The following is a 22,553-nucleotide window of genomic DNA, read 5'->3' as shown; positions in this document are numbered from 1 at the left end:
GGAAAGCAAAACCATCAACACTCCTAATAGTTATAGGTTACGCATTTTGGAAGCAACGTGAAAGGTCACAGTTCAGCTTTTAAAACAATCTGTCCCACTGAATTAAAATGGGATCTTCTCTAATTAACCCTGTATCTTCTTTTGTAAAGTCCTTCAAACTTTTCTCTTGTACTCACCATGTAGGGACAGGATACTGCACGAGAGGAACCCTATATCTGATCCCTGTTGACAATTCCTATGCTCTTCAGTTTGTTGTTACCAGGCTTGCCAGAAGACTATGAATGGGTACAGATACACCAGTCACTGGGAACAGCATGCTAAATTCAGCACGCTACCCTATGTGTTGGTGGGTTATCCACAAAAGAACTTGTTGAAATTTCCAACAAGCCACTTGGGCATTTCATCCCGAAGTCAACACCCCATGTCCCTTTTATCTATTTATTTTGAGCTCAGGAGGGACTGGTGCAAGCTTCCATCCAAAATACAACAGCTGGACCAAAAACACAACAGCTTCTCCCTTCAGGTTTGCTCCCTATTTCAAAGACCAGCATGTTTCTCTTTTCAGAATTGAATTTTCATCCAGTGCCCCTTTTCCTGTCTCTTGTCACACCTGAATTTCAAAAAAGATTCAGAAGTCTTAATTTTGAAGGTTGTTTTGGTGTGGCACTTCTTCCTGGGACTGCTGCTCCACCCATCGTTCAACCATGTATGTCTCTCAAAGGCTGTCATGAAGGCTCTGAGCCTTCTTAGCAGCCAGCAGACCGTGACCATCACACCCAAGGCTCCTCGGGAGCATGGGCTGGGCTGAGGCACTCAAATTACCTACAAGTGCCTTAATCTGGCAACAGGTGAGCAAGTTTCATCCAATTTTGAAGCGATACAGCCTGACCAAGTAACAGCATACTGGAAAAAAGAATGAAGCTGTTTCCTAAATGGTTTTGTTTAAAAAAAATATCAAGTATCATGAATGCCTTAACCACTTTGCAGAAAGCATTATTAAATGACTTTAAAATTGAACATGACCAAGGAGTAACGAGCTTTCTATGTTCCTAGAATGATAGCTAGTAGACTTAAGCATTGCAGAAGTCAGTTAATGGTGATAATAAAAATCAAATACCTCAAACATCAAAAATAAAAAAAATACTCCCCATTTGATCTTGCTACTAAACCAGCAGGACCAAATCGCATGTTTAGCTCCTAGGGTTAAAGCAGAAGACAAAAATCTCAGAAAAGAAGCCTGTCTTTTGGAAAAGAGATGGGAGGTTATCTAACCTACCCCATGGGTTCAAGTCAATATCATAAACTTAATTCTCTACTGCAGACACTCGCACCAGCTCTGTGCGTTTGTGGCCAGCCACGATGAATAATGCATTAACGCACTTTCAGCAAACACCAAAACAAGCAGAAGTACTTTCTGTTTTCATACTGAGTTGATAATGACATTTTTTTACAAAAAGCCTATAATTCTCAGTCAAGTATGGGATTTCAAAATACATGATAGATAAAATAAACCAACACCAAAAACGGCTGAGCAAGTTACAGCGTTTTCATACAAAAATCAGCTGCTACTTAATGTTTTCAGCATCTTTCCTCGGTGTTTTGGTTACATACCCACTTCATGACCTGAAATGCCTTTTATTGATATCCATGCTGCAATGAGATTTGCAATCAAATTAAATGCAGACATAGTGGAGGAGAGGAGGAAATACAATCCCTTTCATGGATCAATTACTGTTGCACTTTCCTCCCTGACCTTCCTTAACAGACCTTGTCCACTAGAACATCCGTTCAAGCCCAAAAGGTGAAAGTCATCCTTTTCATGCAATATGGCCACTTATTCCCTTTGGAACAAAAATATTTCAGCTTGCCTACAATTTTGCCCCTCCTACTTAGTCTCTTTTGCAGAGTTGGAGTCATCTCCTCCCACACTGACACTGTTTACAGCTTTGTATTTAAAACAGTTGGCATGTAAGTCATGATTCTTCTGCAAATTATCACTCCAGACCCTACCAGCAAGCTGCAGGCTTTAAAAGAAAAACACCGTATAAAAGAAACCCACTCCTTTTCAGAAACTGTGCATGATCTGTGATTAAATTGCACATCTGTTCTTTGTGAGGATTTTAAAAATATATTCTAATTTATTATTATTATTATTATTTTTAATATCGTAAGACCTGTTCTGGCATGGCTGGCTAATTACAGATTTCCTAAATGCTTGACCCAACCCTCTCGGTCCACAGTCTGCCATAACAGACTACCCAGAGGGCACATCCACACTTGAGAGCGTGCTGCAGAGCTTGGAGTACCTGCACCTAGCCCTGCTGCGAGAAGCAAGAGCATCTTGCACTCCTATACTGCAACTATGGCAGCAGAGCATTTTTTTTAAATAAGTGCTGAGCCTTCACACGATTGCTTTATCACTGTGCTGTACACATTCTGTCGTATTTTGGGGCATGCGTTATATGGATACTTATCAGACTGCAGGGGAAGAAGAGTTTGGGGCCGTTCAAAATTCACTGCAGCATCAATCTGTTTGGGGCAATCAGGCACAGTATTTTCAAGGTGTTGTCTGGCCATTTGCAAAATCCCTCAGGAGACCTCCAGTGCTTGTGGTGATGAATAGAAACAGGTACCTATAAGCATAAACTCGATGCAGTAGCTTTAGCACCACTGTAGATAGGGTGTCTGAGAAGGCTGAAACTAAGCTGGCACTTATCCTAGACGCTCTTCTGAAGCAGCTTCCCTTCTTGGACAGCCAGTGTGAGCCTCTTCTTCACTTATCTGGATAGTCATGTTTGCACTTCTGTGCAGTGAAGAACAGTGTGAGCATTTAAACAGCAATTAACACCCAGCCAGGATGGCCCCAGACCAGAGGCAGGGAGGCGATGAGCAGCAAACAGAGCGCGGGCCAGCAGCACATCCGAACGTGGCACACTAGCTGCTTAGGAAGTGATGCACACTTCTGCTGAGTAAGTCACGCTCTTGTTTCAGAAAACGCGTAGAGAAGTAAGTGCCTACCCACATGACAGCAGATCAGTGTTAGAACCACAGAATCATTCAGGTTGGAAAAGACCCCCAAGATCATCTTGCTGTAGTTTTGCTGCCCTGCGGTTAAAGCTTACTTTGCTGTCCCAGAATCACAGAACAGCCGAGGTTCCGAGGTGGAAGGGACCTCTGGGGACCATCTATTCCAACCTAACCCATCAGGTTAACAAGGCATCCTCGTTTTCTCTCTTCACTACTTGAAACACATAAGCTCCTACCCCTTATGGCCTCAGCAGTATCTCTGTGTGGCCATGCACCAGGCAGCACAGACTCATTTGTACAGGCATCCCCTGACAGCCCTGCGCTGTGTTCTCCTACATTTTTTGTCAGTCCCTTCATTGAAAGATGAGAGAGAGCTGGCAAGCTGGTGCCCGAGGGATGCCAAATATGCCATCCAGTTCTTACTTACACAGCAGTAGGAATAGAAAGGTGTCACCAACAACTTGAGACCAGCCAAACCTCACACTGCATATTTTGGGAAGGACAACGATGGCTATGCTACCTTCTGTAGTTATACAGCCCCAGCTTGCTCTGTAAGGAAATCGCTTAACTTTGGTCCTTATCTGCAGACCAGCCTTCCAGTTTATCACACTGTGATCCCGTATTTTTACTGCAAAACTAAAACCAAGCACAGAAGCAGGGTAGAGGTGCCTGAACCACGCTCTGCTGATCCAGACAGCATGCCATGAAAGTCACTTGCTCTACCAGCTAAATATAAAGAGCTCTTCCCAGGACCAAATTCACTGAGTCTAAGGACAGCGACCTGCAGACAGCCACCCACGGGCCTGGCATTAGTGGCCAACTCAGGCAACCCACCATGAGGAACTCACAGCGCAAATGAAAACAGAGAATAGACATCTGTTGTTTGGGAAATCTGTTCTGAGCTGGAAGATTGAGAGTAACAGCAAAGCTTCAAAGTAATACACATTGTTTCACAGATTTCCTTGTCAAGAGTTCTCGTGAGAGGTGTGAACATAACAAAATGTCATCATTTCTCTAAGCTGTTTCTCCATACAAATCGTTGCCCTCTAGGTTTCTAGAGCAAGCAGATAAAACACAGTCTTGTAGCCTACCGAAGCGCTTTCTCCTACCACTCAAACAATCCTGCTGTCTTTCCGTGGAGATGTCTGTTATATGCTCATATAAAAAAGGTTCACAGGTGCACAGAATGAGAGATAGAGGAAAGACAGAAGCAGGCTGCAGCGAACAGAAAATCATAAATGTTATAGTAGCTGCAGGAGGCATAGATTCTTTCTCCCCAATAAAATTAAGACTATTGAAAAAGCAGTGTTGACCTCTTGGTCACGAAATACAAATAATAAGAAAATAATTTATCTGAAACCACCTTTAAAAAACATTCACCTTATTTTAGAGATTGCTTGTCAATAGGACTAGGCATTTTACCTTAGGTTTTTCCACGTGTTTGAGAGTCTTTGTCAAGTCGCTGGCGTTCTCAGACGACGATGTTGCCTGTATCCTGGCTCCATCTCCAGACTCCAAGCCAGGAAGCAGGGCTTGTGAACAGCTGCACTGGGGTTCCTTCACCTTCTGACCGGAGATCAGATAGGTCTTCAAACCTAGAGGAGAGACATAAACATTGAGAATTGCAGAAAGACAAAAATAACACTCCTTTGGACTGCACAGACTTTTTTGGATCGGATATGATATACAGTAGCTAGCAAAGCGCTATCAAAGCTCAAGAGCACAGCACAAAAGGAGAAGCATCTGGGAACAACCACCAGGAATATAAAGACGTTCTGGGTGAAGTGGTGGCGACCAGGATTGCCTGACACCTGCTGCCCCAGATTCAAGACACTACTCGAACCCACAGCAGCAGCCATGCCTGACATGTACTTTATTCCATTTTTACTCACGTACTTTTGAAAAAAGAGCTAAGACTTTAGGCATTCGCTTCCAAGCTGTAATTTGAGATCGGACATTAACTCTCTGCTTCTGGAAAAGATTTACATTTCTCAATGATGTCTGGATTGATATTCTACCTCTGAAAACCAGCATGTCTTCCTCCACTTGCACTCTCCATTTCTCACAGAGCTGTTGTGAAGCTCGCTTAATGCTGGTAGCACATTGCAAAAGGAAATGGCGTTTAAGTGCTAGAAATTCTGATGGGTTTTCATAGTGCAGACTTCACATTTCTAAAGAACAAACTCAATCTCTCATACGCCCACACGCACTCTCTGCAACTGTTGCATGAAGTGAAGCATAATTGGAAGCCAGATCCTGTATTAAAGGCCAGGCTGGTAAATACCGTGGTGTATCAAGCTGATCCGTACCAAAAATCTGTTCAAAAAATGAGGATCTGAGTTTGGTTCAGAATATTCCCTACTTCACTTCCTTGATAGTTTGCATTATAATATTCTGGGCTATTCCTAGGCACAAAGATGGAGAAGGAGCTGCTCACCACGCTCCTTCCTGAATTGAAATGAGACAGTTTTATTGCTGCTCTGTGGGAAATCTCCCACCTGGCACGGACAGGCACTGCTACACTGAAAAAGCGTGGGGGGACCAGCTCCCCGAACCAGGCAGTGCTCCTTATTTTGGGGTCCCAGGCCGTTGCCCCACGCGATTCTGAAGCCAGCCCCTCCCTGCCTGGCCGTGGAGGAGACGCTCCTGCGCTGGCTCCTGGGTCCTGCATCTGGGTCAGCAAACCTCCTGGCTTTAGATGCCCAAAACCACTCATGCACAAGATGATCTACTGTGTCTGGTTGCCTCCTTCTATAGGACAAAAGCTGGACACAAGCTCCAGCCTTTGGAAGACAGCGTGTTTCTGTTCAAGTAACAGCTGACGTTATGATAAAGGTCATTCTCTTGCAACTTTCTGTGGAGAGATTCTATAAACGTTTTTCTGCCCGTGACACGTAATCCAGACAGGACTTTGTCTGTAAGCTTTCCAATACAAATAAGTTAGACATACTAATAGCAGTTTTTCAGCTTCTTTGTTTATTTCCCCAGTATCTCACACTGCTCAGCACTTGCCCAGCCTGTGCAGAAACCTGCATTCGTGTGGGCCCCGTGCCCGAGGTGCTGCATGGGACCCGACCTTCATTTTACATTGGTTACAGCAGCCCTCGGATCCTACTTGGCGGCAGCGCTTCGTAAAACCCCGGGCTGCTGCTGGCTTCCAGATGTTGGGCTGTCTCTAAACCTTATGCTGATGGGGGTTGTCATGTAAAGAATTCACCGCAATCAGCTTACAATTGTATGTTTACTGGGGTAAAAGCTAGAGCATTAAGTTTTCTACTTCTATTTTTAAACGCTACCTTTAAAGCAACAGGATTATTTTGCCACTATGAGTCCCTTTTCTTTTCTTTTTTTTAAGCACACGCATTTTCTTTGTTTCTTTGTACTTTTAAGGAGGCATTCTTTAATGCTTTTCTCCCATTTTACTGTGTTGCATTGCAGAATTACTTTGTCAACGCATCGCAAAGAAGTAAAATCATCTCCAGTTTGAGCTCCGCACCAAGGAAAAAGCACCAAGGCCATGGGGCTGCTGCAACGGAGACCTGCTCTGGGGGAGCAGCTCTGCCCCACGGGTGGCCAGTGCCAGGCTCCAAGCTGGCCGAGGGGGCACCGGGTGACCACAGAGCCTCCCTCTCCCCCTCCTCGTGCTCCCCAGCCCCACCGTGCCCACCAAACACCCAGCACTACTCGAGAAGTGTCCCCAGCATTCAGACAGTGGAAGCCCAGAGTGCTCGGAGCAGCCCTAACAAATGCTACTTACTTGAAGGACTGGCGTTTCAGGAAAGTAAATAAGTGAAAAAGGTTATGTTTTGAGAATTAGGAGGTTCAGAAACCTTTATTGAACTTTACTAATATTACCTACCTAATACTTGGTCATTAAATAGCTCTTACGATAGGGAAACTGCACGTTTGGGATTGCTTGCTATTCTGTGACACTTCCTGAAGCAACTCCTGGTAAGTCTGAAGTGTATTGGTATAAAAAAGGGCTATTAATTCAACAGAGCTCTATTGATGCAACTAAAACATATCACACAAGAGGTGTAATTTTCCTTCTTTTACATACCCAGCGAGCTCTCCCAGCCACACTCTCATCTTCCATACAAACAGGGTGCAGCAGGAAGAACATTCGCATCACTGTGCAGCAGGTTTACATCAATTAGGTAACTCAACAGTACGAAACAAATAAGCCAGCAACGAAGGAGCTGCTGTTTTCTGTGAGATACAGCAAACGGTGCAAGTTTTGGGGTGTACTGCTGCACAATTCATCTCCTGACGTTACAGTGAAGAAAGTGCTACGAAATGCCAGTAATAAAGATAAAGCTTGTCCTTCTTTCCCCTCCTGCCAGTCTCCTTTTTATAATAACTCCCTTCCCCCAGATTTATTCTAAAGAAATGCTGAAAAATAACACAATCTCAAGCTGCCTGATAGCGAGTATGTGCTCTGGCAGGCTCTACCCTGCAGCACGTCTCTGCTTTTTCCAGAGATGGCTCCTGGAAGCACAGACCGGGAGGGAGCTGGCTCATTCCTTCATGGGGACGTATTACATCTGACCGGGGGCACAGCATCCGCCATCTGATTTATTCAGTATTTTCTGCCCAGGAGAAAATGAGCAACATCGTGCGTCTCTGAACAACACAAGCCGTTTCCTTCAGTCATCTTCAGCTTCTGGGAATCTGACAGAGCTATAAAGAGTAACAGCTCCTGCGCACCGAGCCAAGCCATTTACTGCTGGAGTTCGACCATTTTGAACATTGCCACGGCAGCATCTGCGGAAGGGCATTTTTGACAAAGTAGTTAACAGGTGAGATCTGCACAGAGCTACAGTGGGTTTACGACTGCTGCTAACACTGAATTTTGGAAGTGTTAAGAAATGGCTGCACTTTGCTGCTTTCTTCTACTAGCTTTGCTTTCCTTTTTATCGGCGGCCCTCCTCTGAAGCTATGAAGACAGAAACCCCCTCCCAGTACCAAAACACCATGCCTAACAACAGCAAAACACCTCTAAGCTCACAAACAAACAAAATTATGAGGAAGGCTGTGCATAAACATCCCCGTCTTGTTAACCTGCTTTTGGTAGCATGAAATAAAATGCCCCCGGGGCAGCAGAGGGAGAGGCAGCCCAGAGGTAGGCCGCTGCCGCGCGGCCTCCCCACACCTCTGCCCTAGGCTCTGCTGCGGGCAACGGGCCCAGGAGCTGATGAGACCTGGCCTGATGGCACGGGGTGTAAGAGGACGTCCCGGTCACTTTGATTACTTTGCTTCATTCCTTCATCAGGCCTGATGTGTGCAGTGGCACGGGCACTGCTCCATGCCTCTGTGAAGAGGGGATGTCTTCTCCTATAGAGGCCTCAAGAAAGGGGGGCTAGTACCAAAATTGGTGAGCGAATTCCTTGGCAAAGTAAGATTCCTGCATCAAGTGTTAACACTTCACCTGTAAGGAATCAAGGCTTCTCAGCTCTCTGTTGATAGCAGACAGGAAAATTACTTTCTCTCTGGCAAGCTGTAGCATACCTCTCACCTCTCTAATTTAATGTACTTCAAATGCTTCTGAAATCCTTCTCAGTACTGATACTAAAGAAGAGACACGAAAAAATCATGACGATATTTCAATCATTGCCTCACTGATTCATTTAATGGAAATATAACCCTGTTCTCAGTGCACATCCCTGTTCTTCCCCCTGAATCACTTCACCTTTTTAGCTGTGCTGCTAGGAAATGGCAGTTAGTGAACAGGGCACCTTCCTTTCTGGAATAACTACTTCCCAGTAGCCCTCTTTTCTGTAAAATTAGTAACATTCCTGGTATTGGTGTAATAAAATCCAAATTACTCCAATTATGCCCCCTTTTACCAAGCAGCTTTATATTAATAATTCTTTTTCATTATTCATCCTTCCATTATTTCCCATAAATCTACACACTTTAATCATTTAATCATATTTCTTTCAAAATAAATTATTTTGTGAAATTACGATTATTAAATAATGAGTTCTATTTTCACAACCCACTGCTTTCGCAGTCTCTTACCACCCAAAATCAGAATTCACATGAAATCTGTTCCTACCACAGGAAAGAACCACTGTGACTGCCCTACCTACGCCAGTGAGGACATATAGCAGCACCTTTCCAGATAGAAAGTAATTATTAATAACCTGCCCTAGTCTGCTGTGATGAACAGTGTTAGCTATTACCTCTCAATAATTTCGTATCTCATTTTATAGAACTCTGGTACAAGTATCTCGCAGCAGTACAGGCAGCTCATCAAAAAGCTTTGCATTTCAGGGCTGGCTTTAGCTCCTTCCTTTGTAAGTAGCTCGGTATTCACTCACTTTCAATGTTATGCTTCTTCACAATCAATCATCTCTTGCTTTCTCTTTTCAAAAACCACAATGCAAAGTTTTCTCCACACCCTATCTTCTTCTTTTGCCAAAAATCCAGGAGTGAGAAAACTGGTATTCAGCCCCGGCCATTCCAGGGAGAGGAAACCGAGACTGATTTTAGATTTCCTCATATAATAAAATATGTTGCCATAGAATTTCGAGGCTCCTTACGAACCAGAGCTCGTTGTGCATTTCACTAGAGATCCAATCTGGAAACGGGCAAACACAAAATTGGAAGTCCTTTGCCTAGCTGCACAGCCAACATACCGCAAATCAACCGAGGCATCTTCAAAGAGGGCCCCAGTAACCAAGCTGAATGCACTGCCAAGAAATGCGCAACTTTAAACGAAAATAAGGGTTGTTACTTCTGTAATAATAGTTTTTTCCTATTTTGCAATCTTAATTTGCCAACAGATTGTTGCATTTAAGAACTAACTTCTGAGAGTTTTTCTTCTTGAAGATTCTCATAATTTCATGATTAAAGCATTTGTGCACGCTGAAACGAGAGGAGAAAAAGCTCTGAGGAACATCCTTAGCTGGGCAGCAGCATCTGGTAAATACAAACGGGATAATCAGAAGGCTTGTGATATCCCCGCAGAACATCTTTCAGTCAACTGAACTTTCAGAGTGGAAATGCTATGCACTAGTAATGATTTTCCACCTCAACTTGCTGAAGTTGCTTAGGATTTTGTTTTTAGAAATTTAGGCATGTAAAGACCTCTAGGTATATTTTGAATTTCAAGGAAGCTGCCACGTTGCACTTGGGTCGCCCAGAGAGACAATTGCCGTTGAGCACTTCAACAACTGGGAAAAGAAAAATTAACAAACCAAACCAAACCAAAAACCTCTTTCTGCTTGAGTGCCCGAAACAGCCCCAAGCTCTCGGGACCGTGCACGGGGGCCGCAGGGCGAGCTCTCTCAGCACCTTCCTGCGTGGCGCGGCGCGGGCAGGCGATCAAACATCTGCTCACTCGTGCTGAACAAAGGAGGGCGCAGAGCTTCCAAGGCAGAACCTTACAAGTTTCCTCCACGGCATCGTGCCCAGGATGGGGAGTTATTAGCCTGATCTTTAACTGCAAGAGGAGTGGCTTTTCCAGCAAGTTTACGAGATGCTCACATAGTGGAAACAATTACCTACCCAGCCCGCCAGCTGTGCCAAGGAGTTTATCTGATTTCCTGAAGGAGCCACCAGTGGCTGTGTTTAAACAACATGAGATACGGCATCGAAAGGGGAGCTGCTCGCCCTCACTCCTTGGGCAAGATCAGAAAGGAAGGAAGGAGGACCGGACCTGATATTTTGTCCTTACATTTAATCTCTACTCCAGCTGTTAGGCTGCAGCAGCTCCCACCCCAAAAACCTATGGGGCGCTTCTTTTGCTGCAACAGGCAGAGCCTCAATGCCTGGGCTCTGATAAACAAGCCTACCTGGAAAAGCACTTCGAATGTATGGAGCAGTATTTCCTGTGACTAAAATTAGAAAGGGAATTTATGAGCCTACTTGTTATCTTAGGACTCTGGAAAGCAGAAACAATGATAATAAGAAACAGAACTTTACAGGCTGGAAATACAAAAGGAACTTCCCCCCCACAAAAAAAAAAAAAAAAAAAAAAAAAAGAAAAAAGAAAGAAAAAAAAACCAAACCTATTTTCATAATCTCAGAAGAAGGATTGCAAAGAGCCAGAGAAACCAGAGGCATCTTCTGTATTATGGAAAACCACTGTTTTTCTTATGCCTCCTTTGTTTAGCAAAACGCTTGCTTTTGATCAGCTAACAGACAACAGTGGGCTTGGAATATGCTGATCAACAACATGTGTGTAATTTTGGTGTTCGACATCTGCCAGCGGGGAGCCGGGAGCCCTGCACCCAAAGCCACGGTACGCAATTGGAGCTGTGCTGCAGGCACGAGGCTGCAGCCGGCCAGCCTCCCCCTGAGCCTCGCAGCATCCTCCTACCTGCATGAGGAACAGGAAAATGAGGCACAGAGCGGGGGAAAGAGTCCTGTGCAGATCCAGCGAGGGCAAGTGGCTCAAACCACTGGTCCAGCTGCAACAGCTGCCTCAGGAGCACATTTATGGACCTGTTCATAAGCTACTGTATGGACCTGTACATAAACAGCCTGATGCCTTGAAAGGAGAGCTTTGGTTCAAAGGGTAATCTTGGGATTTTTCAGTCCTGCCCTGGGAACTGGGTGCTCCAAAGGTCCAGCCACTTCGCTAACGCGCTGCAGATACCAGATGATCTGTCCTAAGGATTTCTCACAAAACTTAAGAGAGATACATTTCTACACGTATGGCAAAAAGAGGGCCCAATTCCAGCTGTAGGTCATTTGGGAGCGAAGATGCTACCTGCCTTGTACTTGCACGATTCAATCTCTGTGACACCTCTGTGAAAATAAATTCTGTGATTGAACTGTGTGTGTTCATAAGCACCTGCTATGTTATTGGCATTATTTTTCACACTTATTGGCTATCCCTTTGCCCTCTGTGTTAATTTCCATGGCTGGGAAGGAACGAGCGTGGCAGAGATGATGACATTTTGGAACCAAGGAGCTGCCAAAATGAGAGTCAACCAAGCACACAGGCGCCCAGCTTCTTCAGGGGGTTGAAACGTCTTCAAAAAATTACCATACTCCTACAGCCCAATCTGTTTTCTGAAAATATAACTAAAGACTAAGGAAGCAGGAACTGAATCTAAGAAAGCAGCCTGCTTGGAAACCCAGCAAGTTCAAAAATACATGGCTAAGGCAACATCCAACCCCTGCTTCTGCCTAATGCTCCGTGTAACAAAGGCAGGACCTTGCCTGAGGAGCCAGGAGCTCCCACGTACTGCCTTGCACTACATTGTGGCTGGCAGGCAGCAAGCCCGGGGGGAGCCTCCTGCAGCCAAGCTGTCGGTCTGGCATCTGCAAACATCCCCTGTGCCTCTGCCCATGCAGGGAGCCCTGCTGCTCCCCACAGCCCGAGGAGTGCCATGATCCCTCGGGGCATCCACTTCCCAAGCATCCCTTTGTTTCATAATTAAGTACACCAAAACCGTTTTGAACCTAAAGCTGCATTGTGCTGCGGAGGGACGCGAGTGATCAGATGGCTGCAGAGAGGCCACCTCCAAGGCAAGGACCTCAGGCAACCCGTTTTAAGAACAGCTTCATAAAGCAGAGATCCGTGGAGAGGCAAGGATTTCTCGAGTAAATTCCAGCCCTCTAGACGGGATAATTACGCACAACCACAGGCATGCCAGAGCTGTCTCATGCTCTACGTTCCCTCCTGCCCACCTCACGCTGGCGTACCTCGGGGCCGTGGGACGGCAGCACCGGCCCTACACGGCAGGCAGGATTTCCTAAGCTGAACAGAGAGGGGTCCAAGCAAAAGTTTTGTCAGCTCCAGGCTCTCGGGGATGGGAACTGATTTCTTTTAAACTAAAAGGCATGGCCTGACTGAAAGCAATTAGAAGTTTATTAGAAATTCCACCCTGGAAAATTGCACTCAGGACCAGAAATTTCACCTATCCTTTTGATGGATATTTTAGAAATGAAACATAGCAAGCGTGCACGATGCACAAAAGGATTGCAGTACAAAACAATAGTCTGATGCAACCGGAGTCTGCTCGGGCACTCAGTAACAAAGTGAGCTATTGTGGCCCTTGGTATTGACATATTTTTAATAGGATCCAGACAAGAGCACGCACCAATTTAAACAAGATTTTAGCAGTCTATTTTGTTACGCTGCTGCAATCTCTGTGTGTTGACAGGACTACAATCAGGCAAATTCCTTCCCTCTTGCATAACGCAGGTAGTCTGGGCTCGATGTGCTAAATCAGCATTTCATTTAAAGCAGGGCAATCCTGCAGGCTAATTACACCCTCAGTAAGAGCCATGCGACTTCACCGCTCTCCGTGGACTTGCAGACAAGGAAACCTAAACCAAGTAAGAATAGTAAGCAGACCTGCTAGGAGCTGGTGGGTTCTGCATGTGTAACTTGGTTTAAAAGAAAAATTAAAAGGTAAAGGGGAAAAAACCAAAAACAAACAGATGCAATATTGTCATCAGCAGTTTTCAAATGTGTTTTTTTTTTTCCAAGCAATTGATAAAATAATACCGAAGGCACACATTAGGTACCAACATTTTTGCTTAGGTCAAACTGAAAAGAGATCATTTTGGGCATCCAGTGATGCCTACAGGAGAGCTCTAACTCAAAAGTTCTTAAATATCCATCACATATTGGTCAGAATGACCCTTCTCATTTCACCTTTCCTCAGTACTGGGTATCTACAGTCGTAACTTGTCCCCTCTTCCCATTACCGAAAGCACAGACCAGCAGTGGCACAGCAGTGTTTTAGGAAAGGCAAACCTTGCCCCACGGCAGTGCACTACAAAGCTCTGCCCGCCTTGCTCCACGGTGGCTTATTCATGCTCAGGGATCTCTGGAAAGATCCCTGCACCCTGCAAGTAAACTCCAATATTTCACCAAAAAGAATGCAACGTGGAAACATTCTGCAGACAACAAGAATGTGTTGTGAACTGTCCCCAAAGTACATTCACAGAAGTTACCTCGAGTAGAAGTTAATTACCTTGATTAGCCTAAGTCAGACTCAGAAAAATAAAAGATTTTTCCTTAAGGGATCAAATCAAAAGAAGTAAATTTGCGTATCACAGATAATTCCTACATTAGAAATATGTTTTTTTTTTTAAATACATTTCTACACCCAGTTTCGAAGATGATGACCATTGTTTTCACCCATCATCAGAACCTACCCACACAGTTTGAAGAATTAGCGTTGGGATCAAGCGTTTGTTCAATGCATCTTCCCAGTTTATTTTTAAGACCAATGAGCCGACAGCAATCATTTACCCTCTTTCTCCCCGAGGAAGCATCCCCAGATGGAACCCGGTGAGATTTTTGTCCGAGTGGGCTGCAGGGACCAGGCAAACAGGACCGGCGTCGCGCTTCTGGATTCCCTCGTTTCACAATCCCACCCCCAGCGCTGCCCCTTGTGCAATACAAACAGGCATTTGTAATTCAAGGTAGGTTGTTATGAATAACTTATGCACCGCTTGTTTACAAGGCCAACAGTTTCAAATGGTTACTAGTTTAGTAGTGAAAAATAAAACTAATGCAAATAAAACTGCTGCGGGAGGCGCTTTAAAATAACAATGGATAGTAGCTGTATAAACACAGGTAAGGTGAAGATGAAATCCCTGCATGCAACCACCGTGTAAGCATACATCACCATACGGCTGTGCTTTTAATTTAATTGGCAAACTTCAGCCAGAGGGTGTACGAAGTACCTCTAGCGCAAAGGAAAGATTAATTTGCGAGCCCATGCCGAGAAGAGCTACTGTTCTGAGATTGTGAGTGTTGTGTCTCCCCGAGAAGAGAGTCTCGTCTTTTCAGCCAGCTTATTTCCCTTCCTTAACTAAGAGATACTAACAAGCCCTCCCCAAAATAAAGAACTCGAAAGTTGCAAAACAAAGTTAAAAAGAAAAGGAAATTGTTCCAGAGCTATGTTTATTCACACAGCCAAAACCTTTCCGAAATCCCTTCTATTCCTTCCCATGTAACATCAGGACAACCAGAGACTGCCCAAATGGTAGGCTTCTTAGGACCTTCAGCAAGAAAACCAAACCTGTCGAGAACCCACTTCGATCCTCCAAGCACGGCAAGCACCTACACTCAGAGAAGGCCACAAAGCTGAAGAGCAGCATGGTGAGGGATCTCCCTCGACCTCCCCTGCTGCCCTCCCTGGTCTCGCTGCTTCCCAGTGGAGTTTCATCCCTTACCACAAGGTGAGGATGTGCGAGGCATGCAGGATGACCCCCTCCTGGCTCCAGGGACAGAGAACAAACCTGCTGTTGCATGAGAAGCTGCCGAGTGTCTTCAGGCTGTCATCAAAGCTTGCCATGTACTTGAGCCACGCACTCGGGCCAGGACAGGTCCGAACCAGTGCAGGCTTCTTGTATACAGACTTCAAACCATGTTACCTTTGCTCTTGTGCATTCACCACAAATGCTTATCGCTACCCCATTTAGCAACTTGTACTTCACCACATAACGCAGCGTGATCCAAATCATAATTTAGATGAAAGATGTCTAGAAAATGTAGCACATGTGGCAAATTCTTTCGTATGTCCAAACACACCTGATTAAATTTAGCTTGAGGTTTGTCACTGGTTGCTCAATGAACTCTCTTGATTATCATTACATCTCATCATTAAATCTACCTGTTGTGAATGATGCTAAAAATAAATAAAATACAGTCAAATGCTCATTCTCCAAATACAGATTTGCTGACCGTTTCCTTCGGCTTGTCACTGTTTGAAATGAGTGCGCCCTCAACAAGTCTCTGCCCACTACTAATGCTCACATCCAATCTTAATACCAAAAAAATACCACCACGACTGGCTGACAGGTGAGTAGAAGTCTTCTAAGCGGCACAAAATGGGTGAAATTAGCACTTCTGTTGTTCCAAGGTTTGGATATTTCACCGATTGCCCAGCAGTCTGCATTCAGACCAAGCCTGGCAGCCTGCTTCACACCGCAGCCAGCTCCGCCAGTTGCTCCTGCCCCATATCACCCGAAGGATGATGGTTTCATCCTTTGCAAAAACATTCTCAGACTTCGTGCTAATAATTACCTGATTACATTTCAAACTGCCCTCGGGCTAGAAGTTATTACTGGGGAGTACAGGAATGTGTCTGGAATGCAAAAACAACCAGGGTGAAAATCAGTGGGCTCTGAGCTGGTATAAATAGATAGCTCGCTACGGAAACTCGTCGCCTCTCCAAAAGCAAAACCACAAGAAAGTGGCCCACTATCTCCCCTAGCTAATCTACTGGTGAAATGATTTAGTCTCCCAGCTCTTAGGAAGAAGCATTTCTGCAAAAAAATCCATATAAATAATGTTTGTGCTACACTGGCATGCGAGGCAGCTAACTATCCTGCGTAAACTCTTCAAAATCTGGTGTAAGAGAGAAAATCCAAGATAGGCCGAATACTTCACATTTTGGAAATAAAGATATAGGCGCCTATTCAGAGTGATTCATTAAAGTTAAAGCAAGCTAAACCTGACCTTTGTGCACCACATCACATTCGGGAATCTTTTATGGATAAAACTAAGGGCTTGCAATAAGCAGTACACACAACTCCAGAGCAAGTTCTTTGATGGTACCATTGCCCTCCTGACATTCAATTCTGTTCTTATTCTTATTTTGCAAGGTTAGCTTGGTTCAAGACTTAAGTGATTGCTTTTACTGTATTCAAAAATTCTGATGTGATTTCATAAGAAACAAGCGTTCCATAAACTAAGCCATGACTTGAAAAAGACGACTATTCAGCTAAATTAACTTCTTTTATTATTATTTTCATGCGGAAGCTTTCTTTATAGTTGCATGCTACTACGTAACAGGCTTACTGACAGACAGCTTCTGTTACAAAAGCCTATTTTAGTGCACGTAAATTCCTGCGTCGCCCTCCCTCCCTGTAGGGCCTGGCACCTGCAAGCAGAGTGTTGGACACGAGCTCAGCACACGCGGTGCAGAAGGCTGTTCTCTTCTTCCAGCCCCTCTGTGCGGGGAACGACAGCAGACACCAAGCAAGCAGCCCTGCCAGGTGCCTGTGCAAAGAGCCTGGGATCTGTGGGGATCGGGGGGGAGCAGCCCCCAACTGGATTTCTGGCAGCTCTGGGCCAGCGCTGTGCTACTGAATCACCCGCCCGACGGAGTCCTTCCTGATTTATTTGAAGATCCAGGCATTCAAAAACAAAATTCCTCAATGAAGAGTGAGGTATTTTGTGGGATTACTCTCTCCCTGAGGTTAGGGATCAGGGCTTCTGAGAAACATGATGAATCACAGTGGTTTAGCTTACTCATCTTAAGAAGTTTTTTTTTTTTTTTTTTTTTTTTAACCGATAGCAAGCAATTCTTTTTTTTATTTTTTTCTTTTTTCCAAAGATATCTAATCTAAGAAACACTATGAGCTTGTTTGAACAAGAAGAAGAGTATGCTTTTCATTACCTTCACACTTGTACACACCATTTTATGTAAAGGAAGGATTTTATAACCAACCATTGACACTTTTTAGCATCTCCCTGAGGTAAGCAGCCTAATCTCTTGCTTTAGAAGCAGATGCACATCCAGAATGCAGCAAGGCAGCTGCAAAACTCACAGAGGTGCATGGGAAGTCTCAAAACAGAAAAAACGATGGTGGCAAATCTCCCTTCAGTTTGCACGCCTTCCTTCAAGGAAACTGAAATTAAATAACTGACATCGTGAAATTAAAGACACCAATATCAGAAAATGAGTTTAAACAAAGTGTATGGCATCCAGGATAGTGTGTAGGATGCTTGGGACATATATCCCCCATCTCTGCCTATCTCTGGTATTAAAATCTCAATCACACAGGTCTATGCCTCAGTTTTCACCTCATTTTTGTCTACAGTGAGATCTCTGCACTTTGTTGGCATTTTACCTTCCACCTAGGTGGATTTCTGACTGCACTTCTTCCCATCTATTTGTTCCTGCACACTCTTATTTCTTAGCCAGCATTATGAGAATTATGGAAGCACTTTATGTCAAAATAAAAGAGTCTCTTCTCAGACCATTAAACGTCTCAAGCTTTGTTAAACTTGTTCAATCAAAGTTTAATCACTGAAAAGTTAAAACTAGACAAATACTTTGAAAAAATAAATTATTTTTAACACATGTCACTGCTTGGGCAGCATGTAGGGAAGAGAGATTCTTCTCCCCTAAAAAGCATCATCGTAGGATGTCTTAGAAATACCAGGCAAATCAGGACTCTAAATATATTAAGATGTATGCCAGCACCCAGCTATGCATTGCTAATGTAGCCGTCTTCCCCTGGAGCTTATATAACCATCAACTCTTCGGCAGCAAAACCCAAAGTCACGCCGAAACGTGCAAGAGAAAGCTACTTGCACCACGCAGCTGCCGATTTCTGAAGCAGATCTCCTGGCCCCCCCAGCACGGAGCCGCAATCCCTGCAGGACAGAAGAGCCCCGCGCGTGCTGTGCTGCTCACCTCGCTTCCCCGGGCTGCGAGACCCTCAAACAAGGCTTCAGAACAAACAGCATCGCCTCGCACAGCACCGAGTCCAACCTTAGACAAACTTTGGGTGCTACCCCATCAATTGATGCCTTTTTTTCCCAGCTGCCTAGTCCAAAAAAGAACATTTTAATTTCTCATTGACCCAGGCCGCTGGTATTTCATGCCAGAGTTCACTTGGGAAATGGGAACGGGAGTATATAAACTTAGAGCTGAGAAAGGAAATACTTTTCTAATAGTTACTGGAGGGCTCCACTGAGTCATAGCCATCTACTGAAGGTATTACACAACAACTGGATGTCCTGTTTGTAGAATATGAAGGATATATAGAATATGGAGATCAAATAGTGTTTTGTTTAAAAGAACATCTCATCTGAAGCATATATATATATATATATTATTTTTATTTTTATTTATTTTTTTTTTAATTCATGAAGCTGCCAGAATCTTAAGGAGCAAGGTCTGGTTTTGAAAGGAGGTGTGCTTTTCATCTTTTATGTCAGAAGCATAAAAAGTTGTTTACTTTAGAGGGAAATGGATTATTTCAAGTCTGCTCTCCCATTAGCACCAAAGCACAAGCAAGGCATTTGTCTTTTCAGCTGGAGCTGCATGGTGCACACCTCCAGAGTAGCTGCTCTTTCTCTAGGAGGCAAACCAGCAAGCACAGAAGCCTGGAAAAAAAAAACACGTAGCTGAAAAAAAAAAAAAAGAATTAATTTTAATCTTTTGGTGGGAAGCCTGTGTTGCTTTTAGATTGCCATTTTATCTACTGGAGGGTACAGCGAGTTCAGGAAAACATTTGCCAGCTCTAGCAGGGAACTGCTGCGAGGACCAGCACAATAGCCATGCTCTGTTCGAGACAACAAGGTGACTGCAGGAGTTCAGCCGAGGGGCCCCGAACAACATCAGAAACCAAATACGATCTCATGGAAAAAAACAGCGTCTCGGGAAGACACGCAATAGCTACTGCTCTCAAAAGCAAATAAATAAAGACACTGGGTACTGAAGTACATCTATTTTTGCTGGATGCACTAAAAATGCTATGCAGGGACGCTGGAGCCCTGCGATCCCGAAAAAGAGGAGCCTGCACTACAGCAACCGTCCTGAGAAACCGACCCTTCCGAATGCTTCACCTCACATCTGCTTCTCTGAGAAAACCAGCTCGGAGGAGAACATCCTCTCCCAGTCCAAACCACTGAGTCCACCAACCTCCCTGAACGCTCTTCAACACCTTCACTACCTGTGGGCTCTGGGAGCTTCTCTCCATGTGCCCACAGCTCCTTGAGCACCTGCAGCACTGCTGGTACTGCTGCTGGTGCATCTACGCAGCCTGCAGGAAGGGGGCAGGAGGCTGATTTCTCCCCTCAGCCTCTCCAAAGGAAGGTTGGGCGCTTGCCCCAGCCCTCTCTGCCAGGCTATAGGGATGGTCTGGGTGGTGGAAGCTGAGAGGCAAAATACTGGAGGAAGTTTCACCGTGGAGTGCCAAAAAAAAGGAGAGCAGAGAGACTGTGGGGTCTCCGTCCTCAGAGAGATTCCCAAGCAGCTGGACAAGGGCCTGAGCTCCCACATCTGAGCAGGAGCCTGGCCAAGGCACCTTCTGAGGCTCCTTCTAACCTCTGCTGCTCCATGAAGCCTAAGGACTGCCACATGGAAAGTTACAGGGAAAGTCCTCTTTGATGTAAAGATCAGCTGTGTGCCTGTGCCGGCTTGGTTTAGGTTTTCATGGACCCAGCAGAGGAAGCAGAGAAATTTTCCTGGTGTTCTTCAGTTAAAAAAGCCCTCTTGATGTCCCGATCCTCACCAAGAAAGGCCACACCAGGACAGCTTCCAATAGACGAATTTCTCATCTCAGGTAAATCTCTGACTGACAAAAACCACGGGCGAAAACCACCCCGGAGCCATCGCCGGGCTCAGAGCAGCAGCCTCACACACACACTGCTGCCTCCCGTCAAGCTCCAGCTGCTGCAAGGCACTCTGCAGGCCTGTACCTTCTCAAACAGCTTTTCCAGTTGAGATTTCAACCTGCTTCCTTCAAGGATTTATTGCCATTCCTTCAGAAACAACACTGTTTATCATCATCCCACTCTACTCTCTGGCTGGGGAACTTCTACCATAAGCTCGCACGTCCTTGGGAAACGCAGACCACATATATCCAAGTATATTTATGCACTGAAGGCTTCAGGAAACACCTTCAGTGAGTTGCCTACACGGAGCAGGTCCTTCCATGTCGCTCCTGATAAGCGGCAATTATCTGGATTTCAAGTCATGTCACGGAAATTATGCAGACTTGAGATGAAGCAGTTCATCTGACTCAAAGCAGGAAGGTTACATGTGAAAAGTAGCGGCTTAAAATGCTAAAGTTGTTATTTTTATCACTCCTCTCCCTTTAATTTAAAGCAGGACAGCACTACTAACAATGCTGGGTGCTAGCATTGTCGAAAAGCAACGGGAACCAATAGTTTGCTCAGGAGGAGAGCGAGCGGAAAGCCAACGAGCAATTTAGAGCCTCCTTCAACTCTGCCTGAAGCAGTTTCAACCACATCCTGGATACTCAAAACCCAAATTATCTCCAACACCTTCCTCCTGCCAAATACACTAATTTTTCGCTCATCGTCTTGGAAGTCCCTAGCTCTCACATTCTCAACAACTACTCCAATAGCAGTTAACACGATGAATAAGAAGTATGCAGCACATCAACTTCAGAAATCTGGGAACAGCTCTTGCAGCTCAGAGTCTGCTATGCAGATTTTATTACTCTTTTTCACAGTTCGGCAGGGTGTACTTGGAGCAGCTGCCTACTTCCCAGTTCAAAAGAACATGAAGCCCTTATCTAGCACCACACTGCACATTTCCAGGTTGAAGGAGAGTCCAGACCACAGTTTAATGAAACAATATTCAGATTCTCACTCTTCACGCATGCCTCCATAAAATTCCCACTAAGTGCACATATCGCAGCAATATTCTGTTGGTAAAAAAAATAGTTCTTGTACTTCCCTTGTTTTCCTTTAGAAACTTGTAATGCACAAAGATTTTGCAATGAAAAAAAAAAAAAAAGAGGTTGAAAACCATCACGGAATGAGAAAACTGCGAACAATGAAATCATGTAAAGCCTTCATGGTAAAGTCATTTTGAATTCAGGTTTAATTGGAATATAGCAGCCTAGGAAATTATGGTTCTAAACCACAAACAAGAGAGGGAATGTTTAGTAACCCCAGGCAAAAATCCCCTGGCCTCTCCAGCAGCGCAGTTCAAGCTCGAAGCTTTACGTCTATTTATAGACCTCGGGCACATATCACTACAATAGTTGATTGTGCTTTGCAGCTGTTTTGTATATCTAGAAGGGCAGGAAAGAACAGACTGCACTTTGATCATTCCCTTTTTTGGAGTATTAAAACAACAACAAAAATGCCGTTAGAAAGGACTCCGTATTTTGGAACCACAAGGGTACCTGTTCCAAAAGCCACAGCTTACGCTAAAGATGGAGCGCAGAGCTAACGTGGTCAATTGTTTACCATTATTATAAATACGGACAGCAGAAAATATTTATTCTACAAGCATGCAAACTATTTCACCTATCATGAGAACATATGCCAGATCTAATTATAGGAGCCTCTACTCCACAAAGCATCTGTTGTTAAGTGACACACACATAAAATTAAGATGCAAACTGAAAGCAACTGCATCGTAAATCAGCACACGGAATTGCTCGGGAAATAAGAGAAATGCAGCAATGGCTCAAGACACCACTGAGGGATGTGAATTAACTACGCACAACCTATAAAACCTGTTGGTATTAAAGCTTTCAAAATACACCTCAATGCACTGGAGCTGAAGAGAGAGGAATGTATTGCTCACCAAGTCGAATCAGCGATCCCCGTGCCACGAAGCACACCAGTGCTTTGGGAGCTCTGTGGTTAGGGCAGCATCTACCAGCCACTCTTGCCAGGACAGCGGCACACACACTGCTTTATTGTCCATTGCCCTGTTTTTTAGCTGCTGCACTAAAAATATACCAGCCTACTACCTTACCTATGCGAGGTGCTTCCAGAACGGTTGTTTTTAACAACTGTTCAAAAAGCCAAACAAAACCAGAACAAA

The 22,553-nt window shown here is 44.6% G+C and overlaps 1 protein-coding gene across 2 annotated transcripts in view; it reads right to left on the bottom strand.

Moving 5' to 3' along the window:
• The window catches only part of ADCY9 (adenylate cyclase 9), an 81,934-nt gene that overhangs the window by 34,695 nt on the left and 24,686 nt on the right, over positions 1 to 22,553 (bottom strand). For both annotated transcript variants that reach the window (XM_082772027.1, XM_082772026.1), the window contains exon 2: positions 4,450 to 4,622. In XM_082772027.1, the coding sequence (XP_082628153.1) occupies positions 4,450 to 4,622 (173 nt within the window). The remainder of the gene's footprint in view (positions 1 to 4,449; positions 4,623 to 22,553) is intronic.

This window comes from Aythya marila, assembly GCF_965140915.1.
Source record: "Aythya marila genome assembly, chromosome: 15".
NCBI lineage: Eukaryota > Metazoa > Chordata > Aves > Anseriformes > Anatidae > Aythya > Aythya marila.
Note: the sequence above shows the minus strand (reverse complement) of the source record. Positions and strands in the feature narration are given on the sequence as shown.